The sequence below is a fragment of the Mesoplodon bidens genome (assembly GCF_964165515.1).
Source record: "Mesoplodon bidens genome assembly, chromosome: 15".
In the NCBI taxonomy this organism is placed as follows: Eukaryota; Metazoa; Chordata; class Mammalia; order Artiodactyla; family Ziphiidae; genus Mesoplodon; species Mesoplodon bidens.
Genome location: NC_138171.1, coordinates 6,792,916 through 6,820,203, shown reverse-complemented (window position 1 = coordinate 6,820,203; position 27,288 = coordinate 6,792,916). Strand labels below are relative to the sequence as shown.

Genomic DNA, 27,288 nt, shown 5'->3' with positions numbered 1-27,288 from the left:
GAGATTGGGCACATTGCCACCAACACAAAGTCTGGTTTCTGCTACCAGAAACAAGAGGGGATAGTTGTTGGTAGGCAAACAATAAGGAATGTTCCAATGACCAGGTCTGTCAATTTCATCTCTAGTGTCTCATATCATGCCTGACACACACTGAGTAAATGTTTGTTGAATGAATGAGAGACTGTGTTAGTCAGCTCAGGCTGCTATAGTTCAGACTACAGCCTGGATGACTTAAAAACAGAAGTTTATTTTTCTCACAGTTCTGGAAGCTGGAAGTTTAAGATCAGGGTGCCAGCACCATGTCCGGTGAGAGAAACTTCGTCTGATTTGCAGACAGCCACCTTCTTGCTGTGTCCTCACAGAGAAAAAGAGATTGAGAGTGAGAGAGAGAGAGATTTCTTCTTCTTCTAAGGCCACAGTCCTATAGAATTAGGGCCCCACGTTTAGGACCTCATTTAATCTTAATTACCTCCTAAAAACTATCTCCAGACCCAGTCACTTTGAGGGGTTAGGGCTTCAACATATGAATTTTGGGAAAACACAATTCAGTTCATAGTAGAGACCAAATGAATAAATATATGACAAACAAATGACCCAATGAATGAGTGAATGATCCAGTGAATGAGTGTGTGCACAACTGGATGAATGAATGAGAACATGAATGAATGACCAGATAAATGAATGGCAGCAGGGGTTTAGTTAGATAATATTTCAGTACCAACCAAGGCAATAGTTTGCAATTTAATATAGAGCTAAAATACATGCTGACGTTTGACTTCTGGAAAACCTCCCGGAAATGTACTTTCTCCCTTTAGGAATGTGATTGAATGAATAGCATTTGGCATCTCATCACATCATCTTGTGACGTGTTACCCAGCAAAACACGCCACTGATCATCAAAAGGAAGAAAGCCAATGGGCGTGGATGAGCGCAGAAGCACCAGGAAAGCAAAGGCTGGGAGCACATGTTCTGCAGATGCTAGCCCACGGTGACATATGAAGGGCAGGACTGCGAGCCAGACGGACACTCAGCCTTCACACCTTGTTCTCAGACATCACGTGCTCACGTTGAATGCACCAACCTGGACGCTAAGTCAAGCTTATCACGTTATAGCTGCCACCTGAGGGCTCCCCACTGGGCAAATCTCAATTCTCAGAAAAGTGTGGGCACATTCAAGGCAAAACCTAGATAATTCATCATCAACCAGGAGCTCAGTTGTTGTTTTTTTCTTTGAAAAAAATGTTTTCCATAAAAGCCTTGGCTTTTTAAAAAAAGCCATTTCTAGCGAAGAAAACATTCGTGTTACCATGGTTTGGATCACACTGGAGAACTATTTTTCTCCCTCTGCTTCAGGGAGAAAGGCTCCAGTGGCAAAACAGTCAACCCAACTGTCCTTGGAGCACTTAATGCTCTTCTCTCCCATGCCACTTTATATGATGTCCGTACCTATTTTTGTCAACCAATGTTCCTTTAAATGATGAATTCAGCAAAACGAGAAAACCTTCATGGTCAGCCTTGTGGGACTCTGAAGGGTACTACTGGTTGCGGTTTTTATATCTTACTCAGTAAGAGAAAACTGCCATGGTTGTGTCTACCATTTACGAAATCTCTTCTCAGTAAAATCAACCTAAGTAACAGAAGAACACAGAGGAAACTGATTTTTCATTCAGGGCTGGACACAATTTTTCACAAGGATTTTTCTTAAAATGGGAGACTACCCAGTCTGGGAGTGTCTTCCCGGAAGCTGCACCCTGTGAGCCCAAGGATCTAGCACCTCCAGGTAGCCAGTCCCTACTGACCCACATTGGAATGTAAGAGTGGGTCAGATTCTTGGTTACAAATAACAAAACCCAATTTAAATTCTGGCTCATCTAAACAGAAGAGGAATTTACTAAATGAGGTTGGGCAGTTCACAGCCACTCCGGGGAGGTCAGAACATTGAGCTTAGAGGCCATACAACAAGAATGATGCCCAGACTACACTTCTGGGCAGCTCCCTGTGTGGAGCCGCTGGCCACCATCACCGGTCACACACCAAGGCACTGGTATGAACACAGCAGCTGGGACATCCGCGGCTCCCTTTGAAGGAGGGGTGCTCCTCTACCACATCAACAGAATGAATTCGACACGAGGCTCGTTCCTTCTAGCACTGCTTCTCAGCCAATGTCTGAAAAGGGCTAGGTCTCTCTCCTTGATACTCAAAGTAGTCTGCGGCCCAGCAGCGCCAGAACCTGCATTTTGACGAGATCCCTGGGTGATTCGGACGCACAGCAAAGCTAGAGAAGCTCTGGTCTGAGACCATCCCATCCTGGGGTGGGGCAACTCAGTGGTGCAGACCCCAGCCCTGTAACACCACAGGGTAATGCCCCCAGAAACACAGCACCCAGAACACAGGACTCAAGTGCTAAAGCGGCAAAGGAAACAAGAGGAGGTAAGGAAGGTTAAGGGCGCTCAATTTTGTGATTGAAGAAAAGAATACAATTATAAAGTAGTAAGACTGATTTTTTTTTTAACCAGGAAGTAGAGAGAGATTATGTTTGTACACCATGGAGGGTTTTTTATTCATCATATCTGGTCCTTCGACCAGACGTGGTGGCATCTCTAAGAACTGAGAACAACGTGGATCATTTGTCTTCTATATTTAGAAAATTGCCTTTTATCACTAATTTAACTCAGTTGCTACAACTTGTTAATCAACCATAAGAAAATGGACTCGGAGAAGCAAAATTTTACCCTAAGTTTCCAAAAGAGATTCCAGCAGAGAGCAAAGAATGTTCTTTTAAAACACACACACACACACACACACACACACATACACACACAAAGTACCTTGACCTGTTCCTTGCACTGAAGTGTTCAGAAAACAAAATAACTCACTCTCTGTTTATAAGATCTTGAAATTCAACAGATTAAGAGGAAGAGATGTGTGGTTTTGTTGTTTTTAATGTTCTTATAACTTTTACACTGAATTTTAAAACTGGAAAATTTACAGAATTTAAAAATTGGGTTTTTTGTTTGTTTACTGAATATAGTTGATTTCTAATATTGTATTAGTTTCAGGTGGACAGCAAAGTGGTTCAGTTATATATTTTTTTCAGAATATTTTCCATTATAGGTTATTACAAGATATTGAATATCATTCCCTGTGCTATACAGTAAATCCTTGTTGCTTGTCTATTTTATGTATAGCAGTTTGTATATGTTAATCCCACACTCCTAATTTATCCCTTCCCCCCTCCCTTTCCCCTTTGGTAACCATACATTTGTTTTCTTTGTCTGTGAGTCTGTTTCTGTTTCGTATATAGATTCATTTGTATTATTTTTTTAGATTCCACATTTAAGTGATATCATATAATATCTGTCTTCCTCTGCCTGACTTACTTTGCTGAGTATGATACTCTCTAAGTCCATCTCCATTGCTGCAAATGACAATATTTCATTCTTTTTTATGGCTGAGTAATATTTCATTGTATATATACCACATCTTCTTAAGCCAGTTGTCTGTTGTTGGGCACTTGGGTTGTTTCCATACCTTCACTATTGTAAATAGTGCTGCTATGAACATTGGGGTGATGTATATTTTCAAATTAGCATTTTTATCTTTTCTGGATATATGCCCAGGAGTGGGATTACCGGATCATGTGGTAACTCTATTTTTAGTTTTTTAAGGACCCTCCACACTATTTTCCATAGTGGCTGGTCCAATTTACATTCCCACCTACAGCTGTTGGTTTTGTTTGCTTGTTTGTTTGTTTTTGAATTTGAAAAATGAGAAAGTCAAAAAATGGAGGATTTTGTGATCCAAAAGTTAAACACAGCCTAAGTGAGCATATTTTTTACTGTCACATAGAAATAGAAAGTAGATTAGTATTGAAAGTTGTCAGAGGCTGAGAGAAGTAGCAAATGGGGAGTAACTGCGAATGGGGACGGGGTGATGAAAATGTTCTGGAATTAGACAGTGGTGATGGTTGCACGACCTTGTGAAGATGCTAAAAAACACTGAACTGTACATTTTAAAATCATGAATTTTCTGGTACCTATATCTCAATTTTAAAAAGGTAAAGAGGGCTTCCCTGGTGGTGCAGTGGTTGAGAGTGTGCCTGCCGATGCAGGGGACACGGGTTCATGCCCTGGTCTGGGAAGATCCCTCATGCCGCGGAGTGGCTGGGCCCGTGAGCCATGGCCTCTGAGCCTGCGCATCCAGAGCCTGTGCTCCGCAACGGGAGAGGCCACAACAGTGAGAGGCCCGTGTACCGCAAAAAAAAATAAAAAATAAAAAATAAAAAGGTAAAGAGATATTTACAGGCATAAAAAATATTAGGAACCTAGGGTATGAGTAAAAATAAATCTTAAAAGTAGTTGGGGGCTTCCCTGGTGGCGCAGTGGTTGAGAGTCCGCCTGCCGATGCAGGGGACACGGGTTCGTGCCCCGGTCTGGGAAGATCCCACATGCCGCAGGGCGGCTGGGCCCGTGAGCCTTGGCTGCTGAGCCTGCACGTCCGGAGCCTGTGCTCCGCAATGGGAGAGGCCACAACAGTGAGAGGCCCGCGTACCGCAAAAAAAAAAAAGTAGTTGGGACATAAAAGTTTCTTCAAGGCATAGGATTAAAATGTTTGGACACTGAGTTGAAAAAAATAGCGGATTTTCCCCTGCATGACCTTTAGACAAATAAATATATTTATATACAGTACTTGTATGTAAACATAAAATTTTAAATCTGCAAATCAACAAAAAGAAAGAGAGAAAGAAATGAAGGAAGGAAAGAAGCAAAGTGCCTGGTGCACTCGAATGTTCAAAAGGAGGCTGTGACATCATCACGGCAGAGTGAACGCGGTGGCACGTGGCAGTGTTGGTCTGGTGGAGAAAGAATGGGAAGAGTACATGGGAAGGAACAGGAGACCATTGAACAACCAGGCAGGAACTGCCCTCCCATTAGCATCACAGCTAATTAATATTCATGTCTCGGGCTTCCCTGGTGGCGCAGTGGTTGAGGGGTCCGCCTGCCGATGCAGGGGACGCAGGTTTGTGCCCTGGTCCGGGAAGATCCCACATGCCGCGGAGCGGCTGGTCCGTGAGCCATGGCCACTGAGCCTGCGCGTCCAGAGCCTGTGCTCCGCAACGGGAGAGGCCACAACAGTGAGAGGCCCGCGTACCGACTGCCAAAAAAAAAAAAAAAAAAAAAAAAAATTCATGTCTCACTTGCCCGTGTCCCTTCCTCGGCTGAATGCAGGGATTTAAGACCCAGAGGAAAGTCACATAAAAATGTTAAGACCCCTCAGGCCATACTTGAGTCATCAAAACTCAATTACAAAGCACCCCCTTGAGGGAATTCCCTGGTGGTCCAGTGGTTAGGACTCAGGCTTTCACTGCTATGGGCCTGGGTTCAATCCCTGGTCAGGGAACTGAGATCCCACAAGCTGCACAGCTCCCCCCAAAGAAAAAGCACCTCCGTGATGTCATCCATCAGCTGTCCCATGCCCCTGGTATGATGTGACGAGAAGGCACTTCACCTGCGTGCTCTTCTTTCCAGAAACCCATGACCCCAGTATAACCCTAAGAAAAACAGGGGACAAGCCAAACTGAGAGACCTACAAAACACCTGACCAGCCCTCCTCCAACCGCCAAAGTCACGGAAATCAGGGAAAGACTGAAACTGTCACATACTGGAGGGGACCAAGGGGACAATCTGTGATGTCCTTCTTGGGGTGGAAGAACAATGTGCTCATGATGAACAACCAACCATACAATCCTTGATCCAATTTCCAGGCTCTCTTGCAGCTAGGGTAGAGCATGTGACCCAGCTCTAGCCAACAAGGCATAATCATAATTCTACTGTGAGGAAAGAATTCTACTAATTCTTTGTGAAGAAAGGTGTCTCTTTCTTCATAAAGGGTAACAAATTCCACCAGCCTCCGTTTTTGCAGGGTCAGTGGTGAGAAGCCTCGATGGTCAGTGGTGTCGTGGAGGAGATGGAGCTTAAAGAGCAGGGTGAGTGGCCACAGGAACTGGAGGGAAACCAGGAGAACGTGGTGCAGTCAGAGCCAAGAGAAGGATCTAGAAGGAAGGAGTGAGCGATGGTGCCAGATGCTGCTGAGTCAACAAGGCTTTCAGTGATAAGGAGGTCACCAGTGCCCTGGGCAAACCTGTTTCTATGGAGCGACCAAGGCAGCAGCCAAGAGTGAATGGATTGGGGAATAAGATGGAAAAGAATGGAGAAAGCAGGTATCCACAACTCTTTCAAGAACGTTGGCTGTGAGGGGAGGGAGAGGGCTGAGGATGGGCTGCAAGAACAGATGAAACGGCCAAGACATGGGAGCAACCTAAGTGTCCATCAACAGAGGAATGGATAAAGAAGATGTGGTCTATATATACAGTGGAATATTAGCCACTGTATATATATTATAGAAATATATATATATATATTAGAAAATATATATATATATATATATATATTAGAAAAAGAATGAAATACTTCCATTTGCAGCAACATGGATGGACCTAGAGATCATCATACTAAGGGAAGTCAGTCAGACGGAGAAAGACAAATATCATATGATATTGCTTATATGTGGAATCTAAAGACCATGGCACAGTCTCCTCTTCCGATAGTTTCAAGATGGTATCATCCTCAAAAAGATAAAAGAATAAAATTTTAAAACACGTTTTAGTTAAACTGTCTCCCAGAACAGAAGAAGAAGATAAAGGAAAATAGAAACTTTTCTTGGGTGGGTGGTAAGAGCAATCAACAGAATACAAATTATAAGGGAGGTTTCAAGGAGATGGAATAAAGTTGAAGCTGGTGATGATAGGAATAAAATGTCGGTCCAGGTTGAGGAAGCAATTAAGGATGCCTAGGAAAGCTGAAAAAATGCTCAGCAACGGGTCCCAAGTTGCCAACCTGGATACACAAGAGCCGTTAGCTTTGGGTGGTTCTTAGGACTTCTAGGGGACGAAGGAAGAGCCAGGAAGCTGAAAATGGGCTGCACGTAACTTGTGAAGACAAGTTTAATGTTTTCAGAGAGGATGTCATTCACTAGCATGATACCACATCATTAGCAATTCTTTATGTGACTGTAATCCATTTACAACACAGGGAACACTACTGCAATCGCATTTTTAACAACTTATTAGAGTACACTTATATACCATAAGGTTCACCCATTTTAAGAGCACAAGTGAATGATTTTTAGTAAGTGTATCGAGTTGTGCTGCCATCACCATAATCCAGTCTTCCAACATCTTCATCACCTCAGTTATGTCCATTTATAGTTAAACACCATTGCCAGCCCTAGTCCTAGGCAATCACTTATCTACTTTCTGTCTTTATAGATTTGCCTTTTCTGGACACTTCATATAAATGGAAACATACAAAATGTCTTCTTTTATGTCTGACTCCTTTTACTTAGTGTAATGTTTTTGAGGTTCATTCCTGTTGTGTACGTATCAGTATTTCACTCCTTTTTATTGATGAACAGTGCACCACTGTATGGATGTACTACACCTTGTCTATCCTCACCAGCTGATGGACATTACATTGTTTCCACAATCTGACTACTATGAAAATGTTGCTATGGACATTCACATTCAAGAATCTGTGTGGACATATGTTTTCATTTCTCTTGGGTAGGTATCTAGGAGAGCAGTTACTGAGAGTCATATAGTAAGTTTATGTTCAGCTTTTTACATTTTTGATCATTGTTTTCCACAGTGGCTCTACGTCAATAATATTTGATGCGGTCAATTTTGCTAGATGCTGGTATATAAAGAGGAGAAAGACAGTTCCTACCCACAAGTGGCATAAGGTCTAATAGGAGAGAAAATTATAGATAAAATTACAGACAAATGGAGTCACTTCCTGAGAGTACATAAAAAGTGGGGTCTATCAGTTTTTTATACAATTAAGATGGTCTAGAATGGAAAAAGAAAGCTATGAGCTTCTTCCTTTCAAACATTTACTAAGCACCTGATAAGATTCTGATAGAAATCAGAGATGACTAAATATGGTCTTGTTTCAGGGACTGAGCTCATCTGAATCACTTTGCTGTACACCAGAAACTAACGCAACATTGTAAATCAACTATACCTCAATTTAAAAATAAATAAAAATAAAAGACACTTTATCAAGGTTGCTGCTGTGGGTGATGAGGGCTCAATGCCATGGGACATCTGGGCAGCACACAAGGCATCTCTGGATGTCCGCCTGAAGGGCAGGAGGCTGGAGAGGTACCCATTGGCTCCAGCCCTCATTAGTTGAGGGTTGTCCCAGGTGGTGTTCACTCCCCCTCACTTCCAAGCTGAACTTGCTCAGGCTAGGAGGGCCACCATCCACCTGTACATCAGAGAAGATCCTGGGGCAGAATGTGGGTGGAGCCCCTTCGACCTGGGACCTGACCGACCTTGTGATTTGAAACCAACCTTGCAGGGAACTGTCCAGCAAGAGGTGGCTGAAATCAGAAGTGGGCCAAGGAGTGAATGGAGATGCAGACATCAGAGGAATCTCCTCCTCAGAAACAATTAGGATCAATGATAACATCTAAGCGTTGGTTCTAATGACCTCTGGCCAGTGCTGTCCCATGTTGGTGGGATGGGATGTGACCTATAATTATGTAACAGTCTGCATGTCACAGGGAGAGGAAGGAGTGCCCAACTCTGTCGGGTTTGGGGGAAAGGGGACAGGGTGGTTGAAGGGCAAATAAGAAAGTGGCCAAGGGCTTCCCTGGTGCCGCAGTGGTTGAGAGGCCGCCTGCCGATGCAGGGGACACGGGTTCGTGCCCCGGTCCGGGAAGATCCCACATGCCGCGGAGCGGCTGGGCCCGTGAGCCATGGCCGCTGAGCCTGCGCGTCCGGAGCCTGTGCTCCACAACAGGAGAGGCCACAACGGTGAGAGGCCCGCGTACCGAAAAATAATAATAATAATAATTGACATTTGAGCTGGGTCTTGAAGAATAAGAGGAATATGTCAGGCAACATTCAGGAAGAGCTTTTTGGATAGAGAGAACACCCAAGTGGATTATTTCTTAGGATAAGAATCTTGTTACAGTTTATTGTAACAGATTCAAAACAGGCACCCACACATGTGCCAACAACATATCAAAACACTGACGGAGACTTTCGTGTCTTGCAATTGTTGTTAATAAAGCCAATTCATTTATAGAAGAGTCAACTAAAAAGTAAGGCTGTATTTGTGCTGCTCCCTCAGGGAGGCAGAGATCAGCGTTTACACGGGAACAAATCAACACTCATTAGCTATGAGGGTACCTCTGAGAATGCAGGTTTGAAGGGCTAGGCCCCACCTGCTCTCTCTCAAGGATGCTAAACTCAGAGGACAGAAGCAGAGAAAGATGGTCAGCGCTCAGCCCAGGCCAGGCAGAGAGCAGGGAAAAGACCTAGTAGTCTTAGCTTTACAGGTAAGACGAGTGCCCCTGAAACCACAGACCAGGACAGTATAAACATATCTCTGGATGTGAGCCTGAGGGTGAGGAAGAGAAGCCCCCAAAAGGATTAGGATTGTGTTTTCCCCAACCTGGAACACGCGTGGCTTAGCAATCAGAAATAAAGTCACTTTGTTGAAAATAAATAGAAGTATTTCTCATGCCCCCTCAGTTCACGGACTGGGATCCACATTCAGGTGTATTTCTTTATTTTAGTAGAAACTGAAAATGATGAGACTATCCCCAAACGCTAGGAACGCATCAAAGTGTTCTTCCAACACTCTGCTGAATTTGATATCTTTTTCATTCTTGTCAATCTGAAGTCTCCTTTTGATTTGCATTTCCCTGACTCCCTGGAAGGCTGATTATCTTTTCATAGGTTTATTAGTCACTTGCATTTCCTCTTCAGTGAATTCCTATTCCTATCTTTTGCCCTGTGCTCTAAGAGGTAAATCATCTTTTTCTTATTAATGTGAATGTATTCTTTGTATAGAAGAGATAGTAATCTGTGCCTATGGCAAGTGTCTTCTTCCTGTTTGTCTTCTGACTTCATGTTGATTTTTTTCCACACTTAATTTCTGGTTACCCATCTTGCTAAGAAGACCTCTCCACCCCAACGTGTTATAAATATTCTAAATTTTCTTCTATTTCATATGCATATTTCTTCTATCTAATACACACACACAGTCACACTCACACTCACATACATAGTTAGATGATAGTTGGATGGTTAGAGCATCAATCCACCTGGAATTGATGTGTGGGCATGTGGCAGGGGAGGCAGCAAAGGGGACTCAGTGTGTCCAGAGTTTACATCGTCCTCCTGTGCAGCATCACATTTGACATGACCTAAGCATTAAAGTCAACTGCTAAATTCTGCCTTTTACATTTTCCAGCTCAAATGGCATCTCCATCCTCCCTGTTACTTAAGAAGGAAGCGGAGGTGTTCCCTGGGCTGTCCCTCTCCCACCATCCCATGTACCATCACACTCGAATCTCCAGGCCCCTACGTCCTAAATATCTCTGTCCACTCCGCCCATGGTCCCATGGTCACCTCCTTGCTTCAGGCCACCATCATCTCGCCCTGAATCTCTGCAGCCCTGGCCTCCCAGGCTCCGGGCTCATCCCCTCCCAATCCAGTCTCCACTGTGCAATGAGGACTCCTTCTAAAATGCAAACCCCATCTCATCTCTTCCACAGCCCCTGCAGCCTTCAGGATACAGTCCAAACTCCCACACGTGGCTGTCCTTCAAGACCCAGGCACCTCTCGCCTTAAAAAAATAATAATAATTGCAGCCTCATTTCTCAAGTTGTATCTCCCAGCCCCACACTCTGGCCAGAGAAAACCACTTGAAAGTTCTTCAAAAACACCAAGCTTGCTTTTCTGTAGATCTCAATCTTGGCTATGTCCCCCCGTCACCCGGCAAAAGTTGAAAACACAGTTGCCCAGGTCCTGCCCCTGGGTGATTCTGATTCAGGAGGTCAAGTGCAATCCCCGTGCCCACATTCTACAGATGATTCCCACGGCCAGGGTGCAGAACCACTGCTTGTAGCCTCCAGGTTGTAGGCATGTTATTCCCTCTGCCCAGAACCCTCTTCTACCTCCTCGACCCCAGTCCCCACTCACCACTGAGTATCGCCTCTAATTCCTTGACGTCAAAGCTTAGATGCTCCTTCCTCCAGGAATTTCCTTTGACCATCCAGGTTAGGGGGCCGCCTCCAGGCTCCTCCAGCCCCCTGGCATTCCCCGATGCAAGCATTCATCACACTGTAATATCACTGCCTGATTGCTCGTCTCCCACCCCAGACTCTGAGTTTTAGGGAAATAGGGACAGCGTGTCTGTCTTGCTCACCACTGAATTTCCCACACTGGGCAGAAACCCGACACGTGGTAGGTGCTTAATAAATGTTTGCTACCCACCCTCCCCCCAAAAAATGAATGAACAAATAAATGGATGAAAGGATGGCTGTGGTCATTTCCATGACAAATAAACACTGCTCGGCCAAGCCAGCGAACAGATAAGCAGCCTGGCCTGCAGAGGGCACCAGGCTGCTTTTCAATCTCTTTCCAAGCCCTGGAGCCCGCACTGCTGTCAGTCAGAGAGGCGCCCGATGCTCAGTGGTCATTTCGCTGCGCTGAAGATTAAGTAGGAATTGTCTGCCTCCAGCCAATGTATAAAAACTGAGTGTTCACCCTTCACTGCTAACAGCAGGTACCACATCCTCTGTCTTGCTATGAAAACCGCCATAACTGTAGCAGCCAGTGGCTGGATTTTTATTCCCAGGTGGGGATGTGAGAGGGGCTAAGAGGGAGAGAGAAGGAAGGAAGGTAAGAAGGGAGGGAGATAAGACAGAGTGTCTATAAAACTGTTTGTCCTGGAGAAGCAGAGGAAAGTTCTCTGCGTGTCTCCAAGCTGACTTTCTCTCTCTCTCTCTCCCTCCCTTCATCCTTTTATTCTGCGGAAGAACAAAATCTAAGTCTAGACTGGACAGGCATCCGAAACAAGGATCTAGAGGGAGATTTCTTTCCTTTCCTGCCATCAGGAGCAGAAGCCGCAGCCTCTGGACCCTGCTGGAGCCCCGGCTCCGATCAGCCGTCTGTTGGCAATGAATGCTTCGTGCTGCCTGCTCTCTGCTCAGCCAACGCTGCCTAATGGCTCAGAGCACCTTTCCTTCAGCAACCAGAGCAGCAGGAGCTTCTGCGAGCAGGTTTTCATCAAGCCTGAGGTCTTCCTAGCCCTGGGCATCATCAGCCTGATGGAGAACATCCTGGTCATCCTGGCCGTGGTCAGCAACAACAACCTGCACTCTCCCATGTATTTCTTCCTCTGCAGCCTGGCTGTGGCTGACATGCTGGTGAGTGTGTCCAACGCCCTGGAGACCATCATGATTGCCATCGTCAACAGCGACTACCTGACCTTCGAGGACCAGTTCCTCCAGCACATGGACAACATCTTCGACTCCATGATCTGCATCTCCCTGGTGGCCTCCATCTGCAACCTCCTGGCCATCGCCGTCGACAGGTACGTCAGCATCTTCTACGCGCTCCGCTACCACAGCATCATGACCGTGAGGAAGGCGCTCGGCCTGATCACGGCCATCTGGCTGAGCTGCGGCGTCTGCGGCGTGGTGTTCATCGTCTACTCTGAAAGCAAGATGGTCATCGTGTGCCTCGTCACCATGTTCCTCGCCATGCTGCTCCTCATGGGCACCCTCTACGTGCACATGTTCCTCTTTGCCCGGCTGCACGTCAAGCGCATCGCGGCACTGCCACCCGCCCTTGGGGTGGCGCCGCGGCAGCACTCGTGCATGAGGGGGGCCGTCACCATCACCATCCTGCTGGGGGTGTTCATCTTCTGCTGGGCCCCCTTCTTCCTCCACCTCGTCCTCATCATAACCTGCCCCACCAACCCCTACTGCGTCTGCTACACCGCCCACTTCAACACCTACCTGGTCCTCATCATGTGCAACTCCATCATCGACCCCCTGATCTACGCCTGCCGCAGCGCGGAGCTGCGCAACACCTTCAAGGAGATTCTCTGCAGCTGCAGTGGCATGAGCGTTGGATAGGATGCAGGACCACAGGAAGGGTTATCGGTCTGGTCACTTTCGACCCTCCATCCAGCCAAAGCGTTCAAAAAGAAGGGGGAAAAAATACTTCAAAGACATAAAAATGTGTTAACAGTCATGGTCGTTTGTGTCTTTTTGTTGTTGTTGTTGTTTGGGGGGTTTGGGGGCGTTTTTCTGGCCGCGCCAGGTCTTAGTTGCGGCAGGCAGGATCTTTGTTGCAGCATGCAAACTCTTCGCTGCGGCATGTGGGGTCTAGTTCCCTGACCAGGGATTGAACACGGGCGCCCTGCACGGGGAGCACGTAGTTTTAGCCACTGGACCACCAGGGGAGTCCCAGTGTGTCTTTTGTTTTTTAGCTTGCAGAAAGCCTTTTGAAAGGAGAAAATGGTCTATAACAGGCTCTCTGAAAGGATGCCAAGGTAGGTTAAGTCACAAACTCTGATTTCCCGAATAGTCACTGGGGGAAATCCGTGGAGGCTGCTCTGGGCGCTTTCTGCATTCATCTTCACGCACCCAGGGTCTGTGACGCCTGCCTGCACCCTGCTTCCCACCCACGCCTTCATGCTTCAGGTCAGACTGAAGGATTCGCAGTACCAGTAAGGGTGGTGTGAATCTCTCCCAAGCAAACCTGTTATGGCTACCAACCTCCAGCTGCCAGCTGCTTGGATGGCTTTGCTTTCAGTTCATACGAGACTGGGTTTCTAGTCTACTACTCTATTTACGGTAAAACAATTTCCTAAAAACAACTAACTTTGTGGAAGAGGTAATGTAACGCTATGATGTTTGCCCCTCTTCTTGACCATACCCCACACCAGCCTCCACCCCCTGCCAACAGCATGGGGACGTAACCCACTTCTGTTTTTGTTGTTATGGTTGTTCTTGTTGGGTTTTTATACATGCAACATAGGGCAGTTTTCAAAATAATGAAAGAGAGATAAGGTGCTTTGGAAAATCAGAACATACCTGTGTACAAAGTATTTTGATATCTTGCTATTTTAAAGTATACATTTCCCTATTTTAAAAAAGCAATTTTTCCTATTATTCCTTTTCTTTCTTTAAAACAAGAGAGGCAATCGTGAGTAGGAAGGCGTGTCTCAAGAAATTGCCTGACAGTTGTTTTGGTGAGTTAGAGTCTGTGAGCTTCCTGCGGCTTTCTTGGAAACTGTTTTGCTCTCAAGAACTGTGCCTCTATCACATTTTATCTATGTGATGTGATCTATTAAGGAGAATGGTTTCTGGTTCACTGCTCCTTTTGCGCGACGTGGTGTTAAAGTTGGGTGACCCTGTTATCAAGGTCTATACCGTATCAAGTAAAGTGATTCACTCCTGTGAACACAGGGCAAGATTCGCTGATGAGCGCTGTCCATGGTCGTGTGCTACAGGCAACCATCAGACCCCTTTCCACCACAGAGGACCTCAAGCTGTGTTTTCCGGCTGTCCTCACGTCCCCCCCACCCCCACCATGAATTCTCATACTATGCTGTGTCTTTGGTATTCAACTCTGTATTTTTCTCATGCTGGAATATATTGGGGTTTCTTGTACTTGATCTGTGCTAATATGAACAATATTACTTGTTTCTTGCTTTGATTGTGATGTTTGGAAATAATAAAAGGCTTTTGTGGCTGATAAACGTGTGTCACATTGAACCACACCACCTGGAAGCATCCTGGTGACTTCTGCTCGTGGCCATCGTACGTGACACTGCAATTCTGTGACTATTTTGTAAATGGCATAAACATCCTCATTGACCACACTGCTGGTCTTTTCTAGGGCAATGCCTTTTAGCCAAACTACAGAACTCTCCCATTTAGTTTACAAAAATACCAGGCTGAAATTCCTGGGTCACTGTCACTCCATTATTATAATCGAGACACCAAATAATAGGTCTTGTCCACTGCCACAAGGCAAGTTAATGTGGAAAATGGGGAATTGAATTCTTTGAAAATTGTACTAACAGCTATAGGAATTATGCTGTCCCTTTTCTATGTAAACAAGATAAAAAATAACGTATTTTTCACTCTTTTGTATCAGCTTTCACATTATTTCATTTATCCTGTCAACAAACCTCTAAAATAGGTGAGTCACTTCACAGATAAAGAAGCTTAGCCCCAGAGGGGTTACGTGATTGCCCAAGAATGCCCAGCTAAGTTAGGGTCACTGTACATTTTGTGCCCTGGTGCTGATATGTTTTTGCACCAACATGATGCTGCCGACAGCTTTCCATAATCAGAACTGATTCAGCTGTCCTTTCTACGTACATTTTAGCTGAGAGCAGTGCTTCTGAAGAGAAACGCCTGTTGGAATCACCCGGGATCTTGTTCAAGTGCAAAAGCTAATTCAGCAGGTCAGGAGTGGAGCCTAAGATTCTGCATTTCTGACTCTGACAAGCTCCCAGGGGATGTGGCTATTGGTCTGGGGACCACCTTTTAAATAGCAAGGACACAGAGGACTTTCAAATGAGCATAATGCACAGCCAAAAATACACATCTGTGTGCAGTGCTGACCCCATGCCAGGAACTGTGCTAAGTACCTTACGAGCACTTGCTTCTTTGACCCCTGCAATAACCCCTTCAGGCAAACACTAGGATCCTCCTTATTTACAGATAAGGCATCTGAAACTCAAGGAGGTTAAGGAGTCTGTGGAAACTCAGCTACGAGTGGAGAAGTGGAGATTCAAACTTGGGCTGCCTGCCCCCCACTCCCAAGCACAACCCTGACACCCTAGCACTTCTCCTGGAAACAGCATAGTTGAGCCATGGCCCAGTCCCCTCAGAGGCATGTAACACTATGAAGCAAGGTTTTAATGCATATTTCTACAACCACGAGTCCACATGTTCAAAACACAGTGTCCATCGAGCTATCTTAAAAACCAAGAAGACAATTCATTCTTTTACGTGCTATACTTTTCCAAAGACTGTGGGTAGCCCTGGTAGTGCATCCATTTCTGGGGTGAACAACCCTGGACGTTAGGCTGTCATTGTCTCCTCCATGACCACTTTCCCAGATCTTCACGTGGGAACCCACTGTGCATTTTAAGCAGGGGGATGGTTAGGCTCAAAAATGCTTAATTTTGGGGCTTCCCTGGTGGTGCAGTGGTTGAGAGTCTGCCTGCCGATGCAGGGGACACGGGTTCGTGCCCTGGTCTGGGAAGATCCCACATGCCGCAGAGCGGCTGGGCCCATGAGCCATGGCTGCTGGGCCTGTGCATCTAGAGTCTGTGCTCCGCAACGGGAGAGGCCACAACAGTGAGAGGCCCGCAAACCCAAAAAAAAAAAAAAAAAAGCTTAATTTTTGGAAATAAAAGCAGAATCACTGCAGTCGTTGCCTTCCTGCACCCATAGACATCACTGCCTGTTGTCCTTATTTAAGTTGAACTTTTGAGCTTAATTGTGATGTTTTTCTGTGGGGTTGGGGGCTACAACCACTCCAGCCTCCTTGGCTGAAAACGTTTACCCACCCTCACTTCCACTAAAATCCATTCTCTACACAGCAGTCAGTGCAATCATTTAAAGATCTAAATCAGATAACATCACACTCCTGCTCAAAACTCTTCAGTGGCTTTGAATAAAATTCCACTTCCTTACCCTGCCCTACAAAGCCCTAACGATCTGATCTCCTCCAGTAAGTCCCCAACCCCCCATGCCCACCCATACTCTCCCCCCTCATTGGACTCAGACTCACCGTCCTCATTCCCGCCACAGGACCTTTGCGCCTGCCATTTTCCCTACCTGAAGTCTCTTTCCCCATATCTTCCCATGACTGGAAACTTCTTATCCTTCGGGCTCCAGCCCAATCCTCAGAGATGCCTTTCCTGCTCTCTTTCTAAAGAAGACCCCAGTCACTCACATGAAGTATTGTTTTACCACAGATCTTATTACTATTTTATATTTTCTTGTTAATTTGTTTGTTTAATTATCATCAACCTCTCCCACCAGAAAGCAGTAACTGGCATGGAAAACTGGTCAATAAAAAATATGTTGAATGAATAAGTGACTTCATGAATACACTTAAAGGTGAGTTCAAGTCTAACCAAAAAGAATATAACACACCAGTGATCCTCAAATTTGGTGAATATCTGTAACAAATGTGGAGTTTGAGAAACCAGCCTGTTCTCTGAAACCTGTGATCCAGCTGATCAGAGGTAGTCAGGCATCTGAAATGTTCAACAATCCACAGGTGATTACCATGCACAGCAAACTTGCAGAACCACCTAAACCGACAAGCACCGCTGACTCGCTGACTTCTTAAAAATAACAAAAACCCATACCCCAGGGGCTTCAATCTCTTTCCCATCACCATTTCCTGTCAGGATGTCAAGCACCTGCAATTGACGTTGGGTCATCCAAGAACCAACATAAACCCAGAAACTGGGAAGAAACAGATGACAAAGCACAGAATAAAAGTAAACCCTTCAAATGAAGAACTCGACCTTTCTCACGTAAAAACACTTATCTGAGAGCCAAATCAGTAAAAGATAATAATAATAAAATGCGTTACCTAGTATTATTGATATTATGTGCCAGACATTGGACTAAGCAATTAGGTATATTAACTCCTTGAATTCTCATGAAAACCCTATGAGGTAAGCACTATTAATGTCTTGTCCTGTAGAAAAGGAAACTTAGGATCATGGAGGTTAATCATCCAGACCCAGGCTCCTCAGGATTCAAGCAGAGCTGGGACTAAGCCACAGTCAGGCTCCACGGTCCACGTATTGCCCACGATCCCAGTGCGTGACGCAGCACGTGGCCGTAGCGATGCTCTCCAGGCTTGAATGGGCTTCAGCAGCTCTCAACCCCAACAGAGAACTTTGTGTACTTTTTAATGGAAGTATAATAAATATACAGAAACGTTCTTACAAATTATCCTTTTTGCCATTTTTTCATCAGGCGACACAGAAAGCACGTCTACCCCCAGAGCCAGGAGTTGAGTGGCAGTGGGAAGCAGCTAATGATGTGAGTTGCTCAAGCCAAAAAAATGTTATGTCCCATGAAATACGTGAATAATGGACTCATTTCCCCGAATGTCACAGAGCACAGGTCTGACCTGAAAAATAAATACGTGTACAATCCCGAGAAACAAAGAAGAAAGAAAGATTCCTTCTTTGTTTCTAACTGTAGGAGGAAAAAAAATCCTTCCCTGTGTTTACTCCATTTATGCTGTGACATGTGCTCGTTTGTTAAGAGGTGGCACATCCCACTCACCATCAGAGGGAACACAAGAGCAATGTCACAGATGGTCCTTTAGGGCGAATGCCACAGGAGGTGCTTTGAAGGATTCTGTGTATCAGGCAAGGAAAGTTTGCCCCTCTCTGAAAACACTGGGGAGTCAACAGAGGAAACTCTGTGCTGAAATTCAGGAGAGCCCGGGACGAGGAGTGGCTCAAGGCTGGTGTGGCCGTGAGCAAGACTGTCACTGCCTATGGGCTTCAGTCACACATCTCTGCAACTGGCAGAGCTGGACTTGACGGGAGGGTCTCAACCACTCCCCCTGTCCATGGCGGTGACAGGTGAGTGCCGCCTCAGGACTGTGGATCAGGTGACACAGGGCCCCTCAACACCAGCCATGAGAGTGGTGCCCGGCTCATGAGTCATCCACGTCTTGGGCACAGCAACCACATCTGTGACCCAAGGCAGCCCAAGGAGACTCTCAGTACTTGAACTATTGAGAAAGAAAGGCCCTCCTTCCCCTGGACCTCTGGGTACCAAGTTGCCTGGGGCTGCGGGAGGAGCATCCAAGGAGGAAGCCAGCATCAAAAAAGCAGGCGGATGTTTTCCTCTAAGAGTTTGATAGTTTCTGGCCTTACATTTAGATCTTTAATCCATTTTGAGCTTCTTTTTGTGTATGGTGTTAGGGAGTGTTCTAATTTCATTCTTTTACATGTAGCTGTCCAGTTTTCCCAGCACCACTTACTGAAGAGACTGTCTTTTCTCCACTGTATACTCTTGCCTCCTTTATCAAAGATAAGGTGACCATATGTGCGTGGGTTTATCTCTGGGCTTTCTATCCTGTTCCATTATGACATAAATCACAGCAAGATCCTTTTTGACCCACCTCCTTCAGACATGGAAATATAACCAAAAAGAAACAAATGGGACCTAATGAAACTTAAAAGCTTTTGCACAGCAAAGGAAACCATAAACAAGACCAAAAGAAAACCCTCAGAATGGGAGAAAATATTTGCAAATGAAGCAACTGACAAAGGATTAATCTCCAAAATTTATAAGCAGCTCATGCAGATCAATAACAAAAAAACAAACAACCCAACCCAAAAATGGGAAGAAGACCTAAACAGACATTTCTCCAAAGAAGATATACAGATTGCCAACAAACACATGAAAGAATGCTCAACATCATTAATCATTAGAGAAATGCAAATCAAAACTACAATGAGATATCATCTCACACTGGTCACAATGGCCATTATCAAAAAATCTAGAAACAATAAATGCTGGAGAGGGTGTGGAGAAAAGGGAACCCTCTTGCACTGTTGGTGGGAATGTAAACTGATACAGCCACTATGTAGAACAGTATGGAGGTTCCTTAAAAAACTACAGATAGAACTACGATACGACCTAGGAATCCCACTACTGGGCATATACCCTGAGAAAACCATAATTCAAAAAGTCATGTACCACAATGTTCATTGCAGCTCTATTTACAATAGCCAGGACATGGAAGCAACCTAAGTGTCCATCAACAGATGAATGGATAAAGAAGATGTGGCACATATATACAATGGAATATTACTCAGCCATAAAAAGAAACGAAATTGAGTTATTTGTAGTGAGGTGGATAGACCTAGAGTCTGTCATACAGAGTGAAGTAAGTCAAAAAGAGAAAAACAAATACCGTATGCTAACACATATATAAGGAATCTAAGAAAAAAAAATGTCATGAAGAACCTGGGGTTAAGACACAGACCTACTGGAGCATGGACTTGAGGATATGGGGAGGGGCAAGGATAAGCTGTGACAAAGTGAGAGAGTGGCATGGACATATATACACTACCAAATGGAAAATAGATAGCTAGTGGGAAGCAGCTGCATAGCACAGGGAGATGAGCTCGGTGCTCTGTGACCGCCTGGAGGGGTGGGATAGGGAGGGTGGGAGGGAGGGAGACGCAAGAGGGAGGAGATATGGGAACATATGTATATGTATAGCTGATTCACTTTGTTATAAAGCAGAAACTAACACACCATTATACTCCAATAAAGATGTCAAAAAAAAAAAAGCAGTCGGATGAAAGAGACGGGATTCCTGCTGTTCTCATTTGATGCCTGCCTCCAGCTCCGCCTGAAGCTAGTCCTAAGCCTGGACACTCTGTTACTGAGCTAGTGCACGTGTAAGCAACAGCATCCTGACCAACGCAGAGGCCAGCGGGGGGTGGGGTGGGGTGGAGCAAGAGCGGAGGCTGGTGGGAGGGAGAGGAGAGAAGAGGGGCTGAGACTAAGACAGGGAAGGCTCCAAGCTCAGGGAGATGGCTCTCCCGTGACCTGGTTTACATCCTGGCTTTAACACACTAAGATCAGATGTGCAAAAAGAATTCACTAGAAATGAAAACAAAAACTAACCACTAGAGATGATTCAAGGAAGTTTCTGATCTGCGACCCTATTTTACTTGCCTTACCCTCTACATTCTGAGGGTTACATTAGAAACGTTTCCGTTTCTAATGAAGATAGGAAAAGGAAGTAGGAAACTAGACAACAAAACTGACGTTTCCAGTGCGGTGAGTCACCCATCCCCTCCTCAGTGACCCCTCCATCTTTAGATGAATCCGTATGGAGCACTTCTGGTCTGATATCAAACCAGAGAATACAACGATGATAACACAAACTTTCTGGGCAGCCTCATCCCGAGGGAAAGGCGTGCCTTTGACAGCGATGGTGAGACTTGGTGCCTGTAGGGATGTGAATATTTATTCACGTCTGTTGCCCCTCCCCGTCCTCCTCCCATGACCCCTCTGACCTGGGGGCACCATGGGGAGGCGGGCTCCGTCATTCCTCTCCAAGTCCACCCCCCATGCCTGGTCCAAAGCAGGCACTCAGAAAACATCTGGGGAATGAACAAATGGAATCAACTTGAGACCTCATCTTTCATTCATTCACACAGGTGAACACTGTAGCCTAGAGCCTGTGGTCATGGGCTTTAAAAGCAGACCAGACCTGAGTTCGGTCCAGGGCCCTGCCTCTCACCAACGTCGGCAGTTTATTTCTGTTTCCTTGCCAGGAAAAATGGGAATAATGTTAGCACCTCCATCAAGTGTTGCTGGGAAGTTTCAATGAAATAATACATCAAAGACCCCTTAGCACGGTCGCGGGGGCCCCTTGACGTTACTCCTACTGTTATTATTATCATTAAAGAATATTAGTGGGCCACTTTATTATATTCGGGGCTCACCCTATGGGGCTTCTTAAACAGAAGCCACCCAAAATCCCCTGGAGATCTTGTGGAAATGCAGATTCTGAATCACAGGGCTGGGAGCGGGGGCCTGGGACTCTGCATTTCTATCAGGTGCCAAGTGGATGCTGCTGCTGCCAGTCTGAGAAGCCGCCCACAGTGGAGACTTCGAAACTGAGGACAAGACAATTTTCCACAGCTGAAACTCATAGTTAAGGCGGCTTCTCTTGACAAAGCAAATGCATTGATCCCATCACATAAGGCCAAAGGAAAAGCCTGGGGAAATCAAAAGGGGTCATAATTAAGTAAAATCATCTTCAGTTTTCCGTCTTCAGAAACCATTTTCCATTAGCCCCCTTCCTGGCCCAGGCGGCTGCTCCACGCAGCAGCCACCGTCTAAGATGAAATGAAGCGAGCAGGTGAGTTATCGGTACTGCAGACTTGGGCATGAATCACCCTGCAGACAGCCCACCCTTTGAATCACCCACCACTGAGATGATTCCATCAATACAAAGTCCCACCAGACAATTCCAAAAAGAGTAAAAACGGGCTGAGAAGCAAGCAAGGCATGGAGCCTCCAGAAAAGAGAAAGGTTAGTAAGGGTGATGAAGGCTTCTAGAACCATCATTGCTGGTTCTAGGTGAACCAGAAGCACTTCGAGCAGTGGTCCTCAAATTTGGAGGCAGCTGAAAAACTAAAAATTCTGATAGCGGGTTATAGTCTTCAAAGAATTTAACTGGTAGGAATTGCAGCTCAGTTACAGGGATTTTTTTTAAGCTCCAACATGATGTTTTGGGGTCAGGCGGGTTGGAATCAGAATGCTGTCATTGCTGGGTGATGCTCACCCCTCCAAGCCTGGAGTTTCCCATCTGTGAAATGAAAATAATCACTAGCTTCAGGAAAATGGTGAGCATCACAGATAAAAAGTACAAAGACCTTACTCAGTATATGGTCCTCATTCCTAGGCATTTTCTTGTCAGAATAAGACTCATCTTCTTTAACTGATATCTTACCTAAAGTCTCAAGCCAATTTAGTAATCACCAGCTTCACAACTGCTTAATTCTTTTCAGAAGATGTTAGGCTTCAAATATCCCACTCAGCACATAAAATGTGTACTCTCTTCCAAGTCTACCTTGCCTTCTTCTCCATGTCTGGGTCTTCTCTCCTGTCATCACAAGTATCTGTTGAGTGTTTAATGTGGACCAGGTACTGTGCCAGCTGCAGGCGATGTCCCAGCGAACAAGACAGCCCTGTCTTCAGGAAGCCTAGCAGGCAGGTGAAGAAACTGCCCTTGGACGAGCAAGGTCTGGATCCCCTTTCAAAGTGAAAGTTTGCAGGGAAAGGGACAGACAGCCCCAGGCAGTTTGATCTTTTCACTGTGTCTCCTTGACCCAAGTGCTTAGCCATTCTGAGCCTCAGTTTTTTCATCTGTGTAATATGAGTGGCTCTTGTTCTTACCAGCTTCCCTGAGCGGGGAAGCGGGCCAAGAAAGTAGGAAGGAGCACTGCACCAAGTAGACTTTAAATTGCTCAGGACTTCCCTCCCAATCTCAGATCACTTCCCCGGCAGGGGAAGCGAGAAGGAAGCCACGATCCAAGGAAAAGGCAAACAAATTGCTTCCTGTGTTCTAAAGCTCAGCCAGAAACACTTGAACAGGTAAGAATCTGGTCCACCTCACTTAGGAACAAGAGACAGCTTGTCACGCTCATGTTTTTAAATCAAATTCTGATGACCTCGATTTATTCCAAGCAGAAGCAGAGTCAAGACTCTTTCAATTGCAGACAACAAAAACCCATCTCAAACTGGCTTATTTAAAAAAAAAAAAAAAAAAAAAGGGAGAGAGGAATTTATTCGGGCCCTGCTACATCTAGGTACTGAAGTGATGCCATCAGAAATCTCTGTCCCTTGAGACTAATTTCCCCTCCTCTGGCTTCCTTCTTGGGCAGCTCTTTGTCACATGCTGTACCCAACAGCACAAGACTTCTATCGGCTCTCCAACTCCAGTATAAAACCAGGCTTCTCTGTCCCAATAATCTCCCAGCACCCAAAAACAGGAAGAAGAACTTCAGGCCAACAAAATTAAATCATGTGCCCATCTCTAAGCCAGTCACTTTGGCCAGTGCATTCACTCAGTCCTGGATAAAACTCCCACCTAGGAGCTGGGGCAGGGGCATCAGCTCTGTGGGCGGTGAGAGGTGGGGAGGAGGTCCCACACAAGACTCTTGGGTACTGTTTCCAAAATCATGTGCTATCCACCCCCCTCTCACCCTCCAGCCCTGCCCCAAATAGTCTGTAGCCTTGATTTGCATAATCCACTCCTTCCTGATGGCTTCCTGGATTCTTCTCCTTCCCTTAAGATATACCTGGTAATTTCTAAGTAACTCTTAGCACATTCATTCTAAACTTCTGAATTATCCTTAAAAGATCCTATGTAAAAACACAAATATACATGCTAGAAGAGAGACTTCATTTTGAATTGGGTCATCCTACAGTTTGCTTTTCTTGTCCTTTGTTTCCAACGTTTGAGGGCTTACATAAGCTAGTCTGATAAATTGTTTGTTTCTCATCCCTAGTCTTGTCCTTGGTTTCACAATACCATGAGAGGGCACCTTCGAATGTTCTGGGCCATGGTACTCCTCAGAACAAATCAAGTGGGTGCGCGTTATGAATCAGACAGAAATATACGTCAACAGCATCTTAACTTTTAAAACAGGGGTGTGAAGTAAAAAATCAGTGGATCATTTCCTCAAATATCACTTGCATTTTGAAACTGCCCTCTTCCACCCCAACTCACGTACACAGGTTATCATTAAAAAGAAATAAGTTACTCTACTCAATATTCTGTAATAACCGGTATGGGAAAAAGAATCTGAAAAAAATAAATAAGTTATTCCTGTAAATGTTCTAGCAGCATTACTCGGTATAGCCCAAAATGGAAAAGCCCAAGCGTCTATCAACTGACAAAGGGACCATGTGTCTCAGAGCATCATTGCTCATAAAGCACTTGTCTGCTCCACTGGTTTGTATCCTCCTAGGGTCTGTTCCCTGCACAGCATGTACAGGACGTGGCAGGGCAAGGCACTGGGCACTCAAAGCAGCTTTTGAAATGGATCAAAACACTGAAGGCAGAACTTCTCTGGCTTAATGGCTAATGGCTTGTGTGACAGTTTCACTGGGTAGGACAGCCTGACCTTTTGTTTGGGTGGAGAATGGATAATTACCTGAATTTTTTCCCCAGGCAGCAAAAATCACGTCTTGTCCCATTTAATTTAATTAATTAATTTTTTTGGTGTACTGAACATCTAATCATTATCCAGTCACAGAAACGTATAGTCAGACAGACTTTGGTCTTTTTCTTTTCCGAAGTTTTGAGTTATCCATGAAAGAGGTGTGTCCATCTTATTAAAATTGTTCTTGGATATTAGACAAACGTTTTAGACTTTGAGGATCGGTAATTTTCTTTTTTAAACAAACGCTAGCTTTTCCTTTTAAAACTGGTTTAAACTTTCAAATCCTTAACAGCTTTTTTTTCTTTTTTTTGCGGTACGCGGGCCTCTCACTGCTGTGGCCTCTCCCGTTGCGGAGCACAGGCTCTGGACGCGTAGGCTCAGTGGCCATGGCTCACGGGCCCAGCCGCTCCGCGGCATGTGGGATCTTCCCGGACCGGGGCACGAACCCGTGTCCCCTGCATCGGCAGGTGGACTCTCAACCACTGCGCCACCAGGGAAGCCCTCTCTACAGCTTATTTTTTATTATGAGATGATTGAGATATTTTTTTCCCAGCCCCATCTTAACAAATCGCATTATTGTGATGTGGTGGAAACATCTCAGGCTCCCGGCTCAGACCTGGGTGCTCACCTTGGCTTTGCCACTTTCCAGCTGCGTGGCTCTGGCTAAGTTACTTACCTCTCTGAGACTCACTGCCAGCATTGATGAAATGAGGATGATTTTTACGCTGTTTTGAAGATTAAAATTAAAGGAGGAAAGGATGTCATCGTTTCAGATCTGTATAAATATGTGTAGTACAGTGACTGGCACAGTGTCAGTTTCCAACAAGCAATGATGCTTACTGCATCCATCCTAGGTGATGTTTGGATGATGCCCAGTCAGTGGGCAGTAGACTCAAGATCTAAATCCGCCATAATCAAATTCTGTAACACAAGCTCTTTACAAAGGATGATGTGTATGTACTTCCTAGACCAGTTTTCAATCAGCAGTTCATCCTTAGAACTTGTGTCTTTGAGAGCTTGGCCATTCACTAGTTGCCTGTCTTTGGTATGGCTGCTTACCTACTCTGTGCTTCCCTTTTCTTATCTGTAAAAGGGGGATAGTAAATAGCTTCTGCTTCCAAGGGTGTGAAGGGAATGAAATAAGCATTAAATTAAATAATTAGTACATCTAAAGCACTTGGAATGGTACCTGGCACACAGTAAGCTGTCAGTGAATATTATTTCTCTTTCTTGATGTGATCATTACTGTGTGCTGTGGTCCCTGACTTCACAACCTGGCATAATGTAGGTGCTTTAGAAATTGTAATTATTTGTACAGACAGGTACTTTCCCCAGGCACAGATAGAGCATATGTGAATATTTCTTTTCAGCAAGAGAAGCTGTCAATGGTTCTCTACATAGATAGAAAGTTACAAATACTCTTTGTTCTTTAAAGTTCCCCTGAGTTATACCAAGGGAGGCAAGGAGGTGTCACTGGCTCAGGAGAAAACAAAGAAGTGTACGTTTCTTTGGACCTAGCAAGGTGCCCCGACCTCTGCAATGCAGAGCTTGGGGAAAGGAGGACCAATTGCATAAGAAGCTCTAGACTTTTCCGGAAGAAAAAACGTTGATAACACAACTGCTTCTCCCTGGGATTTTAGTTATAAAGACCTGCCATATGTATGGGTTCAGGACCCCACGAAGACCCAGGAGCAGGGAAGAGAGAGAAAGCGTCCCTGGAAATAAGATAGCTGTGGTGGTAGGGTTGCCAGATTTGGCAAATAATACATTTCACTCATTCCCTATGTAGGGCTGCAAGACAAACGATGAATAATTTTTATTATAAATAGATCGCTTTCAATATTTGGGATAGACTTACATTTAAAAGTTATAAGTTGTTCATCTGAAGTTAAAATTGAACTGGAGGGACTTCCCTGATGGCGCAGTGGTTAAGAATCCGCCTGCCAGTGCAGGGAACAGGGGTTCGAGCCCTGGTCCGGGAAGATCCCACATGCCACGGAGCAACTAAGCCCATGTGCCACAACTACTGAGCCTGTGCTCTAGAGCCCGTGAGCCACAGCTACTGAGCCCACGAGCCACAACTACTGAAGCCCACGCACCTAGAGCCCGTGCTCCACAACAAGAGAAACCCCTGCAATGAGAAGCCCACGCACCGCAACGAAGAGTAGCCCCTGCTTGCCGCAGCTAGAGAAAGCCCATGTGCAGCAACAAAGACCCAACGCAGCCAAAAATAAATAAATAAATAAATTTATTTTTAAAAAATAAAGAAAAGGAGACAGAACCTGAGGCATATCTGAGAGACTTTAACAAAGTTATGGGGAATGTGAACGGCCAAAGCAGGGCTTGAACAGTGAACTAAGGCGACCACATACCCCAATTTCTCTAGGACCATCTCAGTTTTGTCTCCTGCACCAGGGTGATTATCAATAGCACCCTCTTTCACTCTGGAAATTGTCCAGTTTGAGGTATAAATACAGAATGAGGGAAGGCAAGGACAAACTATGTGGGGTGAACTGGAATTTGAGGTATTGATAGGAACTCATGATTTCTAAAGTGTGTGTGTGTGTGTACATATATATGTGTCTAACCGAATGTCAGGATCAGGTGACAAACCACACTCTCCAACACGAATTTCACAATGCAAGTTGTCACCGCT

At 45.2% G+C, this 27,288-nt stretch overlaps 1 protein-coding gene across 1 annotated transcript; it reads left to right on the top strand.

Annotated features, from left to right (window-relative positions):
• Positions 1-12,034: 12,034 nt before the first annotated feature.
• MC3R (melanocortin 3 receptor) lies at positions 12,035-12,999 on the top strand (the record flags this gene model as incomplete). Its single annotated transcript, XM_081256172.1, has 1 exon — positions 12,035-12,999. Exon 1 carries the CDS (start codon positions 12,037-12,039, stop codon positions 12,997-12,999), a length of 963 nt encoding a protein of 320 aa, XP_081112298.1. The 5' UTR covers positions 12,035-12,036.
• Between the last annotated feature and the right edge of the window lie 14,289 nt (positions 13,000-27,288).